The sequence below is a fragment of the Malaya genurostris genome, chromosome 2 (assembly GCF_030247185.1).
Source record: "Malaya genurostris strain Urasoe2022 chromosome 2, Malgen_1.1, whole genome shotgun sequence".
NCBI lineage: Eukaryota > Metazoa > Arthropoda > Insecta > Diptera > Culicidae > Malaya > Malaya genurostris.
Window position 1 is genome coordinate 279,766,414 of NC_080571.1, and position 22,272 is coordinate 279,788,685.

General features: G+C 40.6%; 1 protein-coding gene across 7 annotated transcripts in view; it reads right to left on the minus strand.

Moving 5' to 3' along the window:
- Positions 1 to 3,948: 3,948 nt before the first annotated feature.
- The window catches only part of LOC131430266 (uncharacterized), a 125,742-nt gene continuing 107,418 nt past the window's right edge, over positions 3,949 to 22,272 (minus strand). For all 7 annotated transcript variants that reach the window (XM_058595090.1, XM_058595091.1, XM_058595087.1 and 4 more), the window contains exons 3-11: positions 14,887 to 15,146; positions 8,290 to 8,950; positions 7,843 to 8,229; positions 7,296 to 7,786; positions 7,100 to 7,235; positions 5,359 to 7,038; positions 5,147 to 5,293; positions 4,927 to 5,083; positions 3,949 to 4,856 (exon numbers count right to left, since the gene is read on the minus strand). In XM_058595090.1, the coding sequence (XP_058451073.1) occupies positions 4,590 to 4,856; positions 4,927 to 5,083; positions 5,147 to 5,293; positions 5,359 to 7,038; positions 7,100 to 7,235; positions 7,296 to 7,786; positions 7,843 to 8,229; positions 8,290 to 8,950; positions 14,887 to 15,146 (4,186 nt within the window). In that variant the 3' untranslated portion in view covers positions 3,949 to 4,589. The remainder of the gene's footprint in view (positions 4,857 to 4,926; positions 5,084 to 5,146; positions 5,294 to 5,358; positions 7,039 to 7,099; positions 7,236 to 7,295; positions 7,787 to 7,842; positions 8,230 to 8,289; positions 8,951 to 14,886; positions 15,147 to 22,272) is intronic.

Below are 22,272 nucleotides of genomic sequence, written 5' to 3' on the forward strand. Positions count from 1 at the left end.
ATTCTGTATGCGGCTATTTTTATAGCCGTTAGAACCGCCCATTAGTGAAAAAACTTCAAACGAAATCACGTAAAAAGAAACTTCTTTACAAAAATTGGATCAGTTTGGATTCTATCGCCACTGCGAGCAGATGTATTGTGTGTCGTTTGCAAAGCTAGTTTCACTTCCGACAAGAGCGATTACGTCACAGCTGCCAGTCGTTTGCATTCGTGAAAAAACAACGAGAAGAGGACAACGGTGGGGAACATCACACAAAATCAGCCGTTCTAATGGCTCTAAAAGTTTTCTAAAAAACTATGAGCATTTCTTCTTAACAAATCGAAGGTAAATATTCTCAGTTTAGTGCAAATCTAGAACAGTTTGATTAGATTTGTGCACTTTTCGCTGTGTGAAATTTACAGTAATCGAGATCAAGTCTTCTTTGATTTTGCAAAAAATGTGAAAAAGGAGAATGCTTGCATAATTCATACAATTGATCAACTAATCGATTTATTCGGAAGTGTGAAGGAACATGTCAGTTGTTTTCGTATTCACGACATCCAGTTATGTCTCTGACATTATCCACCCGCCTTTTCATTGGCAGTTTTCGATTTTGCTACAATGTGCCAACACACTACAAATCTTTTTATGCCCATGTGACAGCTTTTTCAATCAGTAAACTGAATCAAACAACCCTAAGGGCATGTTCAGGAGTGTTCCAGTTCTAGATGCATAATTATTGTCAGTTTTAAAATTTAAATCTGAAAATTGTAACAAGAAAAACTGGCATCCCCAGCAGCGTTTTACTCTTGTTTCGAAAATACAAAAAATAGAACGGCAGCGTATATCAGTTTTAAATTTGACAGTAGAACTGTAAGAATAAATAAAACAAAAACGATTTGCTGGAGATACGTTGTTCCAGTTTTAGTTCTATTATATATCGCCCATATAAAACTTCCAGCCGCTGAACGTGCTCTAATTATATGAAACAAGAGAGAATACATTGTTATATGAAAAATTTCTATTGAAATAAATGTATGTGATATTTACTTTTAATCTATGTAAATGAAAAAAAAACAGAACTAAACAAGTTCATATTAAGTCCAGAATTTTGTCAACAATTTCAGTAAAAAAGAACACCATTTTATTACATTTGAATGTGAAGACGATAAGTTTAATTCTAAAGGGTGATTTTTTGCTGGTATCTTTTTGACAACACAGTTTTTGAAAGATCATGCATGAATCGTTTCTTGTGTCAATGTCAAATCTGTTAAGTTTGGTTTATAATTTAATGATGTATCGGCTTACAATGTCTAACATTTGGTGAATAGGCGCTGGCAAAATTGGAGCAAGATCCACTTTTTCATCGAAAAATTGTGTTCAACGACGAAGCTCATTTCTGGTTGAATGGATACGTGAATGCGTCGTTTTTCCGTATAAGGCTTGACTGTCAGACCGTCTAACTGCCTAACGTCTGCCAGTGGGCAGAATATGACTGGCAGCCCATCTGGTTTACGGCTGCCATCATGATTTCACCTCATCGGTTCTGAGCAGCGATGTCAGATCTACGGAAATCTCCGTAGATCTACGGATTCGAACATTTTCTACGGATCTACGGATCTACGGAAATTTGATCTACGGATCTACGGAAATTTGATTTTTTTCTACGGAAATCTACGGAAATTACAATTAATCAACGGAGAACTACGGAAACTAGTTTTGTCTGGCGAGCAAAAAAAGCTTTTCACCGTGAGAGCTTCCGAGAAAAATGCCAATCTACGGAAATGACACTACTAGTATCTGGCATCGCTGGTTCTGAGGGAAACCATACTGCTGACAGCCTCAGTGACCATAACCGCATGTGAAGATGTCGGCTCCCTGTCACGACGCCATCTTGAAGAGATCAAAATCGAAACTTCAAAATCAGCTGATTGCAACGTAAACAATCAAACAGTAATACATTTGTTATACGCGTTTACCTTGTTTAGTGCACGAAAATTAGTGAATTTTTTGTCGACTCTCTCCCAATAACTTGTCGGTTTACCTAAAATACAGCAGACAGTGTTTTGGGACATCAAGTGGAGATAATTTTTACAATTTGAGAGTCGCGATGAGTATCAAAACATCGCAGTGTTTGGGGCTCGAAACGCGAGGGGCTCAACGTAATCGGTATACTTTCAAATGGCTGGTGCTCACATGCCGGTGTCAGATGGGTGAAAGATGTGCGTTCTTTTCCTTATTTTTTTCAGGAAATTTATTTTAGATCGAAAAAAATGAACTAATTTCAGTCCTAAGGCTTTACTTATTTATTATTTTTCATCTGGAAAATACCTCTATCCTGTTTCAAAACTTTTCATTGATTCCACTCGCTCGATGCCAGTGTTTTGCCTTGAAATTTGATCAATGGAACAGTTTTTTAAAGTTTGCACTGTTATTTGTTAATTTGATACTCGGAAAAGAGAAAGGGGAGCAAAATAGATGATGCGAATTGCCCCGAAAATGCATTTTTTTTCGTGCTGTGCAAATCAACGAAACACAGTGCTTGCTTGATGTGCTGATTGCTGATGTTTTGATTGCTTGACTGCACGAAAAGTGGCCATGATGTGACACTCCACGAGTGTTTTCAGTCAGCGAAACCGCGCAGATGACTAGATGACGGGCGAATGTTTTGTGTCATTTTGGCATTGACAGTCGTCATTCAATCGGTCCTGGCAGCCGTCTGTTGTCCATGGTATACAAAACGCTATGCGGGTTCTCGGGAAAACGATCGATTATAACCACATGAAGATCTCACAGGAATCCAGTATCGTGAAAGTGCTGAATCGATTCGACATAAAAAGTTGCAATTCTACGAAGACACCAATGGAAACAATCTTACCGAGAGCCTGATGTTCATCATGTTTTGTTCTAGACTAAACATTTGTTAGTTTGTGGGTCACCTCAGTCATTTCCAACCGAAATCGTTAACCGTTCATTGGAATGCGTCGAAAAGCGGAGGAAGGAAGGCCAAAGGAGTATCGGGCCATTTCAACGCCTCCAGTAGTTTCGACGAATGCCATTTCGCCGGAGGTCTTTTTACCGAATGCTATTTCGTCGAACGTCATTTTGCCGAAAAGAAAGCTTCCAATACATTATATTATTAATTAAAAAACTTCAAATTCTGGCTATACATAAAAAACATTTCTGTTTTTATATTTCCTAGATAATTGATGTGACGCAGCGGATCAGGATCATTTCGACGAAAGCCATTTCACCAAAAGTGTCAATTCGCAGAGCCTTAATTGTCTTAATATTGTAGTTGGAGTTGATTCAAAATAAAGACAAATGAATATTTAAATTATTTTATAAATTCATTTTTCCGTGTTTAATTCAGAAAGTCTACTCTTTTGAATATTTTTTCAGATTGCTTTATTGGCTACTAAGGACCAAAGCATTATCTATAAGATTTTGTAGTTTACTAATAAATATTGTGATGTATTCGAACCACATAACCGAAGTTCAGATGGCCGTTGAAGATATGAGATATTTTATAAGTACAATTGTAGGTGAGCAAAACAGGCGTAAACACTATCATCTTTCATTTGTTCATTTCTATTTCAAATCAGTTCCAATTATGATATTAAGGCAATTGTACGATTCGGCAAAATGGCGTTCGGCGAAATGGTCCTTTCGGTGAAATGGCCTTGTCGGCGAAACGGCTTCCGACGAAATGATACTGACCCGTAGTGAAGTACAAGAATGTGGCCCATATATGAGAGGAGGAAGTATGAGTCTGGTGTGCAGATTCTAATCTTGTGGACCGAAAATCGATCAGCGGTTTCAGTTTAAAAATCTTTGGATGTGCTGTATCTTGGAGTGGCACGAAACTATCCTCGGTCGGTCGCTGTCATCAATTGAAGCCGAGTATTTTACTCTCAGAACGGCAGCAGCAGAATCGGTATGGATAGCTAGATATTAGAACTTAAGCGATTGAGTTTTCATCATAAATACATTTATTTTAAATTTTGTTCCGTTCTTCTCAAACACTATCGTAAAGTCACTACAACTCTTGCACATCCCAACCGGTGAACGCAGTTTCCACATTGGAGGATTTTTCGTTACTGGGGCCTTAAAAACTTTTCATCTCTGTGTCCTAAGCCTAATGGTAGTTCTAAAAGTTTACTTACATACGTTAGGAATATCACTAATTATTTTTTTCACATTTACGTTCGTTGCTCGTTGATTTCTTCTGTACCGAAATGGTATTCTGCAGTTTACTATACTTAAAATGTTCGCTCATTAAGTTTTTAGTCAAGTTTATATTGGAATGATCGTCTTTAACTAGCTATAACCGAGGTTTGAATAGGTAATGTATCTGAGACGATCAGGGGAAAAGCTGGTTTGTACTACACTCTAATATTTACAATAAACATAGATCACTGAAATGATTTCTCCATCTAGAATGCTACTAATACGTTTAAGAGTAAAATTATTTAAAAAAAACAGAATCATTCTAAAGGCAGTTTGAGAGTCAGAAAAAAAGTAACGGATATATCAAAATATCGTAAAAGTTAGTAATATGGCCGCTCAATATGTACAACTTTAAGAATATGGTAGTACCGGGAATAGGTTTAACCGATGAACTGCGTCAAATCGGGAAATTGGAAGCCCTGGAAGGTGAGCGGAATTGCAGACTGCTGCTGAACGACTCGCGAACGTGAGACTCGCTGTGGTTGCTGGCGCAAGTTAATCGGAATTTGCCGTCCTTGGGCGTTGCCACCGTTCTGGAGCACCAGGCCACACTGAGCACTGCACACGTCATCTCGCAGTATCACGTCACGAGGCCATTCCCGGGCTAATTGAGCACAATCGGTAATACGCAGCGATGCACATTGTGGCTAAAATAAGCATTAAAATAAATGTTCGGGTGAAATGTTGTGAAATAGTGAACGAAAAGTTTCTACTTACGCCTTCGTTTGTACAGATACAGCTGGTGCAGGGCGAAGGGAACGCAGAATCACCAACGTTGACTTGTTTTCCGCCGATATGGCAACCCTGAATAATATTTTCCCGCCAAGCACTGAGATCGATTTGTTGCATGGAACTGCACGGTACACGTGGATTACTGAGAATAAAGGTTAGAATGAGTTACAATTGGTCAGAGATATTGAATTTTTTCGAATCTTACAGGAAGTTGCTCGGTAGATCGAAAGCCGCACGCTGCATGTCTCCTTGAATGTCCAAATTCTCGCAAAGGATTCTGGACAGTGTAGTCTTGCGAATCTCAGCTAGTTGAGCTTCCGTGAATTTTACAACTGGGTCATCGGTTTCATACCTAAAATAAAAACGAGTTCATTCAATTAGATAATTTGGAGATTAATTTTCATTGACGAAACTAACCAGAAGCGATCGCACTTTCGCACTTGTCGGAACTGGATGGCTATGATACACGCAAATGTAGGACCAACCAGACCACCTTGTAACGGCCGTTCGGACATTCCACCGGGGAACAGATCGATATCGTCAACGCTGTTGTAGATTCGTTTCAACCGTGCAATAACCTCCGGTGGCATTTCACGACTCAGATCTTCCCAGTTTTGGGCACGCTTCAAATTGCAGAGCGCTCGGTAGTTATTGTACGCAGGAATGCCATGATCCCGAGCACGCTGAATGTTCAATGCAACCAGATCAATACCGGAGAATGGAATACGACGATCCTCGAAAAGATGGTTGGTAACTTCGCCGGTGATGAATTGATCCAGGGTCTCCATTGGTGTTGCTACCAGACCTCGGGCAATTTCATCCATCAGACCTGGTTGTTGACTGAATAGATCCATCTTGAAGAATCCATCTCTAAGCAGAATTGGAGGATCGATAGGTTGATGTTGAGGACTAAGCCGGGGAATGTGTGGCCGTAGCAGTGAGTGCCCGATGCGGAAGGCAGCAGATGCAAACTCGCTGACAATGGCTGGATTACACGTTGGGTTGTAGTCTTTGTAGTATCCTTGCGGTAGCAGCTTGAGACCGTACAAATTCACGGCGTTCCAGCTAAGGATTCGCGGTAGGAATTCGTTGAATGTAATGTGTTGGTTTTGCGCAATCACAATGCGACGAGCGTGCTCGTACAGCTGATCACCATTCCAGTGTGGATTGACACCTCGTAGTCCTTCGACGATTCGATTATGCTCACGTAGGAACAGCGTATGGATGACGGTAAGACCCGGTTGTTCCGATGCTCGACCGTCACCGGCTGCGAAGCAGTATCCGCTTGCTGATTTACACTCTGGATGAATGGGAGTCTGGGGAAGCATTTCCTTTCCGCGAATCGGATGAATGGTAGAGTTCAGACGACCGGAGAATCCACGTAGACCCTTTCCAATGCAGCCATTTTCACCGTAAATTTGAGATCCATCCAGGAAGGCTGTGTTCTGATTGATCTGTTCACGTGGGCCTAAGGTTTGCTGTCCCGGAAGGGATCGCATGAAGGGGAAGCATAGCCGTTCGCCACTGGTCACATTCAGTTCCGGATAAAAATGATCTCTTGGTGGGATCGGAATCGGGTGGCATTCTGGGTGAACCGTTCGGGGCGAATCGCATGATCGACAGCTGGGAATCGACTCATGAAAACCTTTGTGGATAGGAGTCATGGTTAGATCGTGATCCAAGAATTGGGCGTACTGCATAACCATCAACGAATAGCGAGTATGTAGATTCGAAATGTCAGGGTGAATCAAAGAAGATATCGTTCGCGGGTTTGGTAGGGGTCCACCGGCGATGGATATGGAACGGGGCTGCGAGATTCCATCATCATAAACTGGCGGCAGCAAACGGGCAAATACTGTTAGTGATTGTCCCAGCTCAGGACTTCTGAGGTTGTTACAATGACCGGTTAGGGTACGGAACGGTGTCGTTGTGTCACACGGAGCTTCCAGATTTTCACACTGTGGCTCCAAATTTATTGGAGAGATCGATCCGGTGATGAATTGGTTAACATCGATGCTCTGTAAGGCGTTATTGAAGTCATCTCCGCCGAATGCTCCAAGATTGTTGTCGAATATTTGACGTTTGCGACGACGAATGCTGAAAGGTTTGATGATTTAAGAGATACAGCTTAGACAAATTTTATTGTATAAATACTTACGAGTGCAATGTGCCTAGAATTTCGTTGGATGCCAGCTCAAATAGTAAGGAAGTGTTGGCAATGATCAGTGCGTTTTTGTTGGCTTTACTGAAAGAAGCAGCTGTTCCGGCAGGGGACTTGGCATCGATTCCGCCCTCTGAAAAACAAAATCCGGTCTTAATATTCTTTCATCTCTCCCTAGAACTAATCAGCTTACGTTTACTCCAAGCTTCGTACTCGAACTTTTTTCGCTCGTTCAACTGATCCTTTGCTTTATCGATTGCCTCTTTGATCACTGCAGCGTCCAATTCAGCGAGCTCCGGTGGTGCTGGTGTTTGTGTTGCAATGACTTCTTCGACTTTCTCGGTCGTCTCGGAACGCCAAGCGGTAACATCTAGTCCCGAGAGTTGATCACAATTTAGCCGGGCATTTAGGTATGGGTCCTCACGGATGAACGCCTTAGGTTGTGCTTTGGAAACTCCGTTAGCTTCACATAGAAGTCCCGATAGAGTGATTCGGCGAATGGCTTGAAGCTGCGGAAGGTTCAACGATGACGGTGGCAGATCATTTTCATACCAGAAGCGATCACTGCTGCGCAGGTTTGCAAACTGGATTGCCAACAAACAGGTTATCGTAGGCCCAAACACCGTACCCAAGGTGGCAGTTTCCGAAAGTCCGCCAATCAACAGATCGATGTCTTCAGCATCTCTGAAAATATGAAACATCAAAATGGTTGCCTTTTGAAAACCATCGTTTATACTAACTGATAGATGTTTTCCAAAGCTTTCCTCTTGGTAGGAGACAAACCAAAGTACTCCATGTCATCGAAAGTCAGTTTCGAACCGTACGGTATTCCGAAGCGCTTCTCGCATAGATTGAGAGCCTTGTGGTAGGACGGAATGCCATGATCGCGTCCTCGCTGAATAGCTAGCGAGATCGGTGTCCACTCGTCGTTGAAGCTGGCGTGATCAGGAACAAACGTTTGTTGCATAGCCGGACTCGAAATTAAAATTTCCGCTGAGGCCGATTCGTTGTACATATCCGGTGGTAGCATAGTTAGGAAAGCAGGAATCGCTCCGACTGCGATTTCATTGAACACACCGCCTCGGTTGCCAGAGTAATAGCCACTGTAGTGTTTACCGCCTACGAGTCTGAGAAATGGAAGATACACCGTTATAGCATAGCCCTATACCAATGTTCATTTGGATTACCTTAGGTCAGAACTGCTGACGATTTCGCTACCGAGAACGATGGGCAGGAACTCGTTGTAGGTTATGTGCTGAACTTCCGCTATAACAGCTCGGCGAGCTTCGTAGAACAGCGTTGTGTCACTCCATTCTGCATTCAATTTGTACATTTCGTCAGCAATTCGGTTGTGTTCTTTAAGCAGTATCGTATGTAACGCCCCGATTGCCCCAGGTTCATTACACCGGAGACATGCTTTTATGTCAACTTTTCCGGTCGAAAATGTCCTAAGTGCAAGAATTTCCTTCTCCGTCGTTCCGTACAGTCCAGACCCATCTAGGAAGCCGGAAGCGGCATTCATTTGATTCCGATGATCGAACTGACAGGATCCGGGATCATGCGACGGAATAGATCTTTTGTACTCCTTACAGCCGGCTCCGGTCCGAACGTAGCACTGAATGATCTCATCGGTTGCAGTAGATGAATCGTTCCGGCAGCAACGGAACGACGAGTATGGTGACAGTATCTGGACTAGATCGTACGCCAGGAGCTGTCCCCAGGCGGGTAACATTGCGGTAACGTGCGGATGAATTGCATTCACCGGAATCGAACGTTGCAATTGCTCGATTATGCTGTCCGGTGTCGGTAGGGCATGGGAACCGACCGAGGTACGAGGTTTGATGCGACCTGAGAATAAAAGTAGTTTGGATTAGACGAAAGAATTTATTTGCTATTGTAGCTTTGTTACACTGTTTGGGACATACTGTGACTGTTAAATAAACTCCAAATTCAACGAGGGGTAAGTTCTTGTATCAAAGGTTTGAACGGGTCTATCACCATGTGCTTCAAAATAACCCCAATCGAAATTTTTAGAAGCAGTGTAACGATGTACGTTTTAGTTTGTAATGACGTAAGTTGCTATAAACATAGTTTTACTTGTTTCAGTACTCAACGATATGCATATTGGAGAAACACTAATGAATGAAAAGTTCGAAATGAAAGCTTGTAACGGGTGGCAACTAAAATTTTGGAATTTTTTCGAGGCCTGTATGCTTAACAACAAACGAGCTGAGAGAGAAAGAAGAGTGTGTATGTGTTAGCTCTCTCTCTTCTCTTTCTGCTAGTATTTTCTGTTTTGTTTATGCTTGCTCATTTTTGCTCAAAATGCCGTCGAAACAAGAAGTATTTCGCGAGCGCGTTGTACAGTTCTACGAACTGCACAGAAATCTCGGCAAAAAGTATACGGTACAACATTTTAAAAGCAAAAATGTTGCGGCTTCGACAATTACAATATCCTAAGATCCCCAATAACTGCTCGCAAGAAAGTTAGTGGAAGACCAGCTAAAATTATGGACCCGGCAGGACCGTCGTTCTCTTTCTCGTGCCTTCAACAACAAGGATTCACTGAGGCAACGGGATGCCTCAAGAAAGTTCAATTGTTCTCACCAGTACATCTACAAAACATTGAAAAGAGTCGGAATAAAGTGCCGAAAGAAGACACGAGCACCGGAATATACTGACGCACAGATTTCAACGCTGAAGCACAGACTAACAGACATGACAGTATGAGTAAATTCTTATAAAAATTATTTTTCGTGATGCACTAGTTCCACCTATATTGTACTGCGCGAACTATTTACTATCGGTACACCCCTTGTGCAATGTAAAAGTTTTTTACTAGTTGGTTTTCCCTCGTTTGTCAACATCGATCAGCTGCTTGCAGTGATGCCTGATTTCATCATAATATTTGAAAATGAATCGTCACAATAAATTTCTGGATTACGTTGATAATATATTTAACTTTTTTAGCGATGTTAGAAGATAACCATTTATTTTTCTCAACGTTGTTCATCTAGACTATTTTTGATTGTTTTGGTAATTTTCACCCGAAATTAAGTGGCGGCAGATCAGAAGCAAGTAAATATTGTAACAAAACGGGTTCGATTTTGTATTGCGTTGGAGGATGAGAAGTAGGCACAATTCTGTATATAGTTTTGGCAATATGTATTAAATCTATTAATTAAAATTCGCATGGACGTATTAATTAAAATTCGCATCGACGTATACAAATCAATACATTACAGGTAATTCTGTATGAATGGCAACCCTGTTGGTAAATAAAAAAATAAACACAGACTAGATGACAAACAGTATGTTTTTGATAGGGTAACGTGGCGCCATCATGACATATGCGAGTACTGTCCCAACTAAAGGAATATTCGAAATGACCGTTAAAATGATTAAAGAATCTAATTTGAGTGTCCTGTCTGTTAGTCTGTGGCTGAAGTCCCAATGCCGCTGGTTGATCAAAAATTATTCCGGAAAAGGTTTTGTTTTGGACGACGAAAGTTATTTCCTTTTTTCAAAGACGTAGATTCCCGGAAACTATCGATACTATTCAATGGATAGTTCTATTGCACCTCCGAACTTGAAATATAAGTTTAAACAGAAGTTCGAACAGAAGGTGATGTATATTGCCATTTCCGAGAAAGGTATTTCTAAGCCATGGTTCAAACCCTCTGGTTTGCAATTAACCAAGATGTGTACCAGAACGAATGTTTGAAGAAAATTTTGATCCCGTTTCTTCAAAAACATCATGCTGATGGACAATACGTGTTTCGGTCGGATAAAACTTCATCGCAGTACGCCAAAAAAAAAACACAATCGTTCCTGAATACCCATTCGATCCCATTTGTACCCAAAAACCACAACACGACAAATCAGCCTCAGTGTCGCTCAATCGAAGATTTCTTTGGGGTTTTGTGCTCCTTGGTGTACAAAAATAACTGGAGAGCCACGAATGGCAAACAGTTGATTGGTAGAATCAAGAAATGCATTCGCAAAGTTGACATGAAGGCCGTACAACGCTGTTTACTTACAATCACAAAGAATAATATATTGTTTTACACAGTTAGATTTTCAAATCAAATAAACCTAACGAACAAAGGCACCGATGCTAACACGAGAAAAAATTTATCGTTGCTGACTTCAAACGGGTTTGTTTTCGACCTTCGATTCTAAAAATTGAAACTTTGCCCAAAAAGAAAATACACCTCGATCTAAATCAAGTTCATCTGCTTCAACTGAATAAAACTTATAGTGTTAAATACGGTCATTTATACTTGAAGTACAGAGCTATTGTATTCGCCAAAGACAACTCGGTCGAACATAAAAACATCAAGCATAACATAATAGAATATTCGAAAAAAGGTGTCCCAAAAATTGGCTTTCGGTATACTGAATGGCGTATGTTTGTTATGCATGCGCTTAAAGAAGTCTATCTCTACCTGCTTGTGCAATCTTCGGTTCGGACACAAGGATCCTACTGATCACCTACGACAATCAATAGATTATATATCGAAATTGTCACTCACTACGGTATGCACTGGCTGATCCTAAAATTGTCACGTATTTTCAATAAAACAATCCAATCCAACAGCCTTATCGTGGTTTGTTTACTGTCTCATTTGTGATCGACAGCATTCGAAACAAACGAGGAGAGACGAAGCATTTTTGTCTTTTATTTCAACAGAAGAGAGTATCAATGCCAACGCCACTCGTTACTCTACGACAAGATGAAACCAAAATATCCTCTGTAGCTATTTTTACCTGGAGCTGTTAGAGGAATATATTCAATAGTTGCACTATTTATGTACAATTTAATTCCACTATTTCACTGTCACGTTATTACACTTTCACAAAGTCACTATACTTTAATGGGTACTAGAAAATATTGGAAGAGACAATTTCGTTGGGTACTAGAAATTATTGGAAGAGACACGGGCTAGACCGGACACGTGGTTAAACCCGACAGCTTAAATGTCTTATAAACCTGCTATTATTTCGATTCATGGATGACTTTGTAAGCAGGAATCGCTCCGACTGCGAAATTTATTTTTCTGGGTACGTACCTGGCCATATGTAATTCGTTTTTTTTCAGAAGAAAGTCATATCTGCTTCGGAGTGAATAAATCATTCAAGGACTCTAATTCTATTGAAGTGAACATTGAAAAAATAACTACTAGAATATAAGGTTCGAATCCGTTAATTTTCATCTCGACAATGCTCGGTCTTTTGTTGCTAGTCAAAAACTATTTGGATAAGTTTTGTAGTTCGACAACAACTTGTTTCGATTTATGTATTTCGATTCTAATTTCCCCCTACCGAGGAACTGAAACATTGGTGAGAACAACCAGTGTTAATTGAAGTTTTTCGTTTCGAATGTTAGAGGTCACTGAGAATATGCGTACATTTATATGATTCTGCATACGTATTTTTTTTTCAGTTGACAGTAACCTTAAAAAGTACACAAGTACGCGCATTTGCGACGCATTATTTTATTGAAAGAAAAGGGCACAAGATTTCGATGAATATCCTGGATCTGTGAATAATCACGAAAACGGAGAATTGCAAGCATTGTATGATGGGGATCCAAACCAATCGCATCAATAATTGGCCGACACACTATATCCATTATCGCTGTTAAACGTTTTCTCGATCGAAAACACGGTAAATTTACATATGGGAGAATGTCGCATATTTTGACGAACAACACTTAGAATAACAATTTGTTATAGTTTTTTTTAATGAAAGGTGGAATAAATTCGAAGAAAGGTCTAGCTAACGTCCCTTGTTCGAAGCAAACATCGTTTCAATCTCGGTGGTAGAAAAAAAGTAAAGAAAGAATACAGTGAAGGAAATAATTTTTCGATCTGGAGATGAGTAAACCTGAAAAATTACAGGCAACGATAGTGACTTTTTCGTTAAGGTCAATGATTATTGACTTTAAAATAATAGTATTCGAACGTTAAAATTTTGTTGAAATTTTGTTAAAGAGAAAAGGAGCCTCGGCATATAAAAGGTACAAGAACTGCAGTTGAACAAATCGGATAATACAATTTATGTGCAGTTCACGAGGGAACACCGCGAATGCGTGTGCTTGATATTCCTCCATGACTTAGCGATAGCTTCATTCAAATACAAATGACGCAATTCAACTAGGTTCTTTCCATCGAGAGAGGAGTATAGTGGAACTTTTTCCCTTGCGTACCGAACTGGATTCGTGTATTACGTATGCGTTGTTGTGTTCAATTCCTGCTTACTTGTATTCCAAAATCAGAAGACACAAATTCAAATCGTTGATCACATTCAAGAATCAACTGACAATATACCAGTGCTGTCAAAAACCTTTCTATTTTGATGGACTTTGCAAGATGTTGGATAAAAGAACAGCCCAAGGACACCGAAAAATTTCCAATACCGGCTTCAAGTAGCCCCAGCGCTTCCGTGATGAGAATTGACAACAATAAAATACTACAACAAGTCACGTCCACTTCTTTTTCTTCTTTCTTTTGGTTGACGTCACCTCACTTGAGATGACGCCGATTGATAAAAATAGGCTTTACTTCCATATAATTTTCGTTTCTTTGCACTGGACTACAAGCGAAAATCTCGCTGTGTGGATTCGTTGAGTAGCCAAAGTACGGATAAAAAACCTTTTTCTCGCAAAATACCTGCCTTTTCACCGCACTTACACGATACAATATGCTCACCCGAGAGAGTCACCGGAAGTTGTTACGTCCACTTCGGCTAACAACGTCCAACTTATACTGATGTTATGACCAACACAAACTAACTAAGAAAGTGGAACAGTAATGTAAACAACAACAACGACGACGAACCAATGGACAAAGGCGTAATTAGCTAACCAATAGCCACACAAGTTTCACTGAACAGTAAAGAAACTGCTTTTCCACCAAAGAAAAGGGTATCCAAGAGACCAGGTTTGTTGTGATTTCGATTACACACAAAAATTATATCATATGCTTTTAACTTTTTACCCTCCGGTTAAGGACCACAGAGGTTTAAACCAGGGTTAAGAAATTGACAAAACATAACAAATGACTTTTTCAGTACACAAAACAATTTGAGATGTATAATGAACACAATTATTTAATTTCAACAATACCTTTAGATTGTCTAATCCCATCGTTAGTTCTTTACATTAGACATTTTACCAGAATGCTATTTTTGTGTGCTTGATAGCATTCTTGAAATATAAATTTTACAAGAAAAAAAAACGCGTACATACATTGTAATGAAAGTAAATATGAGGCATTCGAAATTTAAAATTCGATCTGGTAATTGCCAATATTTAAGAACATCTAAAGGCTAGCATGAGTATTGCTTTCTGTTTGAACTATTTGGATGGTTGTGTCACAGGAAACCTCGAATCGGATTGATTGTTTCTTTAAAAACAGGAATTATTTGCTTCGATTTCGAATAGCGCTTTCGGATGTAATCAATGCGTAACCGCTTTCCGTAGATCTTAGACAGCCAGAACTGTCCTCCAGTAGCCCAAAGCCTGACAGGCTTACCTTTTCGATCACGTAGTCAATCGTAGTCTGCCGTGGCTTGTAAACTCAATATACTCCATTGTGGATTAACTTGATCAAGTGTGTGTTGACAATCTTCAGTTTATTCGGCTAACTGCTAACTAACCCATAACTTTTGAACAATACCCCGCATTCTAATGTAATTCGATAACAGTTTTGTACAGTCAGTTTTGGTTTATAATTTAGCTAATCGAGATTGGATCATCATGTTCAAAGTGCATAACTCACCATCGGCATAGTCTGGCTCCAGCAACCGCAAGAACGGGTCCCCTCGAGCACCCCAGTAGCGATGGTTGAAGTTGTTGCACTCGCCGGAGGCGGACCGGAACTTGCTCGGCGGACAGGGCAATGGATGGGCCGGCTGGCATTTGGTCTGACCGGGAATCTGAGTCCGCTCCAGTAGCAGAGCGGCACGGGCTCTTTCCTTCAGTTCGGCACCATGTGTGCTGTGCTGGTAACCAATCGTGACCAGTATGACTAGAAATATACTGCGAAGAAAAAAGAGAGGGAGAGAGAAACAGAAAAAAGAACGATTGAAGATGGTCAACAGGGTGATTCTAGATAAGGCGAAAACATATTTCGTATGCGAGACGGTACAAATCCGGTTGGCAGATTTTCGGAGATGCCAAAACAAGTTTCAGCATCCAGGCAAACAAGCAAACGACTGTGATGTTGGATTACGTTGTTTTTTTTTAATGGAATCCATAAGCGGATTCCGTGTCTATCAAAAACTAATTTGTCTCACAATAATAGTTCTAGGAATGCAAATCTTTAGGATTGACATAACTTATCTTGTCCGAATGTCAGTCGAAACTCGAACATGGAATCCTAGTCACGCTGGTCAACAATTGAGCAGTTAGTTTAAATAATTAATTATAGAAGACAGCGATTGCTACCACACTGTGGATCCGCAAATTGCTGTTACTTCGGAGGAACTGCACCTGAATGGGGGACAGGTCATAGCAGTTATTCGATGGAACTTGATTTGTCACCAATCGACGATTCGATTCGTGGTAGCGGCACCGTTGCCAGTAGAACGTGATTCGCTTGATTTGATAAGGCTGCAAGTGCTGATTTACGGTTCGTCTCATGGCTCATCGTTTGTGTGTTTGTGTTGTTTATAGTATTCGGTTGGAGGAATCCGGTTCTGATGGTGCCGCTCATCAGGCCATATTTGCATTGGAGGGGTTGCTTCGAGAAGGGAAGGTCAAATTTTTTCGCGATGATTTTTGCTTTATGATCAGCACTTAGATATTCGTTATGGGTCTGAGCCGTTTTATGCGACAGGCGCGGGTCTAAGAACTCTGACCGTCGATCGAAAGGTTACGTTTTAGTAAAAAAAATTAATCTTCACGACTGCAGTAGCTTATAGAATTACAAAAAGGCTGATAACCATCGATCTGAGTTCAATTGTCCGAATATTTGGCATTTTACCCGTGTTTGTTATTCGAGTCTCTCACATTTAGAATTATGATGACGATTGCAAATTATCAGTGTTATAAATCACCGGGAGTCGGAAATGTGGCAAAAAGTCTAGCTAATAAAAACTGATGAAGCGTTAATTAGAAATTCCACCGGGGGTTTTCGCAGGTTACTCAGAGGTGATATCAGAATCGAATCGATGGAATAAACATCGAGCAACTTATGACGTGGAACTAAAACTTGTTCCTTGGTGTTTCCTTCTGTTTAGTAGCCATTTAGATAAGATGATGGTTGCCAACCCAGATGCATCTCTCGTCCGGGAGCAATTTTTTATGGGAAAAATGACCCAGTACAGGAAAGCGAGAAGGTTCAGATTCAATTCTGACTGATAATTCATCCCAAACAAGTAATTTTTCAAAGTAAAGATTAAAAAAGAAGCAAAAGGCCACGTTTCAGGATTGGCCGATTTTAAAAATTCGAATTTGAGAGGCTTTCTGACTTTATGTGCGGGGTTGGGAATCGAACTCAGGAGGGCTGCATGAAAGACATCGACTATCCCATCACGCTATACCCGACCTCCTCTACAAGGATTATGAAAATATATTAAATTTTGTAATTTGGAAAAGTCATGGAGAATTTCGAACCACTTCGTAAACCAAGACAATTGGAACAAATATTCATGTAAAACGTTAATAAGAAACAAAAATATCGATGATGTTTTTTTCGGAGCGCAGTTTCTGATTGATCATGTTTTGCAACTACCTCGGATTGGCCGTGCAAGGCATAGGGCACTGGTCTTACAAGACAGTTGTCGTATGTTCGAGCACCGTCCTGAAAGCATTCTTAGTGTCAGTAGAATAGTAACATCAGCCTTGCAATGAATTGACTGCGAAGTCTGTTGAAACAAAACGTCAAATTCTACAAAAGGAATGTAATACCAAAGCTAGGTCTTTATTTGATTTTTTCGTGTCTGATACTGAAGACGAACATGAGTACTGAGTATACCATTATTATTGGGAGATCAATTATGCGTGGGAGATGCTCATTGTTTTCCCCTAGTGAGTTGACTCTGTTCTAAACAATTTTTCAGCTCATGGATTATCTGCTGGTTGATGAAAACTTGACTTGAAATGTGAGTTTTGATTCCGCATTGAAACGGAAACCTCACTTATTGACATAGTGCGTGATCTTTACTTACAGAACTAAGACATTGCCCGAGTCAAAAATGAACTAAATCGCTGTAAAAGAAATAAATTCCATTTGATTCCACTATTTTAAATAATATTTACAATTTTACCACTTAAGCCACGAAATGGTAACAGATACAGATAGTAGTACAGGGTGCTCCATCTTTTATGTCGGTAGGTAAACGATGAATAACTTTCGAATTTACCAACCGAGCGATTAGATCAGATATGTTTTGGAAACTGTAATTCAGTAGAAATTCGCCATGGATCGCTCCACACCTAAACAACGCGTTGAAATAGTGACACTTTACATCGAAAACAGTCTTTCCATTGTGTTCGCTCAACGTGCATATCGGAAAAAAATATCGCGGCAAAAGGCACCACCTGACAATCACATGATTTAAGGCTCCCCCCACTGCTGCATTTTTTTCCGATTGATCAAATTTCAATACTGGAATCCCATTATGATGGTTTGAAAGGAATATTTTTGCTTCATAATTTCCAAGACCGAAATATTTACAAATTCATATCAAGTTCGTCGGATTATTGACAAGCTCTTCATGATAATTGTGTATATTGCCAGAGCCAGAGCCAGAGCCAGGGCCAGAGCCAGAGCCAGAGCCAGAGCCAGAGCCAGAGCCAGAGCCAGAGCCAGAGCCAGAGCCAGAGCCAGAGCCAGAGCCAGAGCCAGAGCCAGAGCCAGAGCCAGAGCCAGAGCCAGAGCCAGAGCCAGAGCCAGAGCCAGAGCCAGAGCCAGAGCCAGAGCCAGAGCCAGAGCCAGAGCCAGAGCCAGAGCCAGAGCCAGAGCCAGAGCCAGAGCCAGAGCCAGAGCCAGAGCCAGAGCCAGAGCCAGAGCCAGAGCCAGAGCCAGAGCCAGAGCCAGAGCCAGAGCCAGAGCCAGAGCCAGAGCCAGAGCCAGAGCCAGAGCCAGAGCCAGAGCCAGAGCCAGAGCCAGAGCCAGAGCCAGAGCCAGAGCCAGAGCCAGAGCCAGAGCCAGAGCCAGAGCCAGAGCCAGAGCCAGAGCCAGAGCCAGAGCCAGAGCCAGAGCCAGAGCCAGAGCCAGAGCCAGAGCCAGAGCCAGAGCCAGAGCCAGAGCCAGAGCCAGAGCCAGAGCCAGAGCCAGAGCCAGAGCCAGAGCCAGAGCCAGAGCCAGAGCCAGGGCCAGGGCCAGAGCCAGAGCCAGAGCCAGAGCCAGAGCCAGAGCCAGAGCCAGAGCCAGAGCCAGAGCCAGAGCCAGAGCCAGAGCCAGCGCCAGAGCCAGAGCCAGAGCCAGCGCCAGAGCCAGAGCCAGAGTCAGAAGCCAGAGCCAGAGTCAGAAGTCAGAAGCCAGAGCCAGAGCCAAAGCCACGGTCGTCATGGGTGGGAATCCAAACAAATAGTGAGATTCATGTTTTATGTTCAACTATTCAATACAGTTGAAATTGTTTCAATCGAAAAAGTAGATATTTACATTATATCTGCATTAATAATGCGCAATTCCTTCATCACCTGTCAGATGCTAGAAGAGTCTAATAATCGCTCTTTTCAGATTTATAGTAGCATTTCGAAAATGTTTGTAACTCTATTGCATTTAATCATTTTCTTTATTTCGATTTTTAAAGCTGAAATAATGTTAGGTTCAAATGCGTCATGATTACTTGGGTATTTCGCAAATAATTAATAAAATATTTTCTTTCATGGCAAATCGGCAATTTGCACATTGACTTTGTACGTCGTTCGCAGTGCTCACTCTGGTGTGGGGAAAAATACGGCGGGATTTATTTTGTGCATATTGTGTTCAGTGGATTTGCATTGAATTTGAGATAATTATTCGTATTGACATTAATCCGGTTATATCTCTGACATTACTCACCCGCCTTTATTAAATTAACAGTTGAAAGATATACAGTTCTATAAAATCTTGTGATTTCACAACTTATAAGATGCACATAAATGGAGCGTCGTATTTCACACAAAAACATGTTTCAAGAACATGTAAAATTGTGTGATTTGAAAATTACATGGCTTGAAATAGAATGAAATAAAAAACAAAAGATCATAGGCAACAGCGCGACATACCTCTGTACCAAGTTATATTATTTGTACATCCTGAATCCGGGAAATATCACATGTTGTTTACATATAAGAAATCCAACATTCGATTTTTAAGAAATACCCGAGCATTTATTCTACCTGCATTGGAAAAGACGAAAAATACCTCAGTGCATCTCAGAGTAAACAGAAAACCGTAAAATGTATTACGTAATTACGAAACAATGTACAAGTACTTTCTCCGTACGACGACAGACTATGTAACCACGTCGAAGGTTCCTTCCTACCAAAAACTCGTTCAGATCCGTGAGCCCTCTCAGCTCTTTTATGCAGCGTAGGCGCCACCACCACCACCGTTAACAACAACAACAGATGATAATATCACACTGAGAAAAGAACCATAGTAACCGCAACCTGTTTTTCATTGTCATTTCAACTATACGCTAAAATGGTAGCAAAGAGCATGATATATGACTATTCACCATCTGTATTGTATAAATTACTAGACAACAAAGACTACGACTTGACTAAACTATTCGTATTTATGACTTTTCTGGCATGGTCATACTGACAATGGTAGTCATCTCAAATATAAGAACAAATAGTTAAACTCACAATTTCTAGTAAGGTGAAATTGCTCTTGAGCCTTGATCTATGAGAAGCGAAATAGTTATTGCTACCATGTGAATATGTTCACAGTATAATAATGTTACCATAAATAGATACACGGTTTGATAGACGATTATGAAGTTTGAAAACACTATTCATGTAGTCCATATCAACAGAATTTATGTAGTAATCACATTATCGTGTATTTATTTTAACCGACTATGTATTTCATTTGTGCTGACTATACAAATTGTCAATAAACGAATGTTCTATGTTTTTGTCACATAAAGTTACAATATAACAGAAAATTTCGTACGTGGACAACACATCAGTGGTTGATATGAAAAAAAATATTTTATATGATAACTTTGTGTAATTTGGTAGGTCTTGCAGGTGAGTAAAGTTTGTAGCCTCACTAGTTTCCGTAATTGAAAATCAATTTTGCAAACATTTTTCCGGCAACGGCTACGTTTTCCAGTGAAATCAACGTCTCGTATACGATTTATTATTCATTATCGGTCACTGTAGAAACAACATCCAACATATCGCAGATGGGTAACGAGGTTTACATCTGGACTTGGCTATTAATTTCTTTCATGCTGCTCATTCCTGCTTCAGGAAAAAATCCACCGGACATCAGAGCCTTTGATCAACTGCTGCTACCGAACAATGCTCCTCAGTGTCTACGTTGCTATTCAACATTTCACTAGTCATGTCATCATTTAATATGATGTGAAAATAAAATAAAATTCCATGAAACTATTTTGTTGTTCTTGTTCTAGAATTCAAATTCATAAAACTTTTTAACATTAGCTCATGTTTTGCTGATCTTCAGCATTGTTGAATCAACCACTGCCTTTAGTTTCGAAATAACTAGAAGTGAAATGTTAAAAATACCATGGCTCTGGTTATAGCGAAAACTACAATGTAAATAAAGATTCGGTCATGGTTAGCCTAACCATCTCAATCGTATTAGTTATTCATACAATATACTGTTCAATATTACTATTCTAGAACCGATACCATTTATAGTAAACATGAACTTGACTATTGTTGAAATCATCTGATTTAATAGTCGGCTGAAAACCACTATACTCCCATGGTCAGGTTGGCCCTCTATATAGTAACTGTTACCATAATATTTTTCTGAGTGCAGATATAGATTCACGACCCTCAGACAGCATGTTGTTGCTTTTCTTCCTGGCCGCTTGCGGGCGTTTGTCTGCGCAATATGATGTAAAGTACAGTGAAACCCCATTAATTTGGAAACCATTTTTTTATTTAAAAAAAAAAACAAGTGCTTATTATGCGTTTCGGTTGTGCCCAGAAAGATTCGATCCGAAAAAATCCGTTTGGCCGCAATCGGATGTAAGAGCGATTGAAAACCGGTCTTTGTCTGAGGATGTTGATTCAAGCTCAAGAAGGTGGTTTACGAAACTCGTAGCCGGTTTACGGATCACGACAAGCAAAGAACCAATGAATTTCAATATCGGATACCCGTTAAGACCGTTGCGGGCTGCTGTTGTACGTAACCAAAAACTAAAACCCTATCAACCAGCGCCATAAATTTCTCGACTAGACCTGTCCTGCAAAATGCGAGCTAACTATTACCTCACCGGAAGACCTGACACCAAAATTTGACCAACATAAATATTACAGCATCACTTTCGCTGATGTACCTTCGGAAACTGCTGGTTCAAGGCGACATCGGCAAGGATTGCCGGCGGCAGGCGATGACGTGACAATAAATGGTCGTTTCCTTTAAGCAGGGCCTACTTACTGGTGAAATAACTTTCATCTGGGAACCGGTTCGGCGTCGTTGGATCGGTGGTACATGCAACTGTTCACTCGTTTTGGCATGTATGCTAACAAGAGGATCTCCAATGGGTAAGGTGGTTATTTTACCGATTGTTGCGTGTGTAGGAGAATTGGGGCAAACGTGAACGTTGTGGTTATTCAAATTTAATGAAGATTGAATATGAAGCTCATTAAACCGTAGTGGAAAATGAACATTCTCTTATGAATAAGAAAATTGTCATGCAAAAATTCCTGAATAAATAAATCGGAATGAATTCGGAAGTTATTCAATACAACAAGCGATTCCGAATGAAATCTAACCACCGAGCTGAATATCATTGCGTTCTTCCAACCGGATCAGCTTGGCTGCTAGAAGGTCGGCTAAAGGCTGCCAGTGGAAAAAAATTGACTGGCAGCCATTCTGGTGTCCGGCTGCCTACCGCTGCCAGATATACACCTCACACGATACAATCGTTTCCACCCAGATCGGTCATGTTAGCCGTCTGGTGCCCTTCAGCTACTTCAAAGAACAAACCTACTAGAACCCCTACTAATTCCGTCGAGTTTT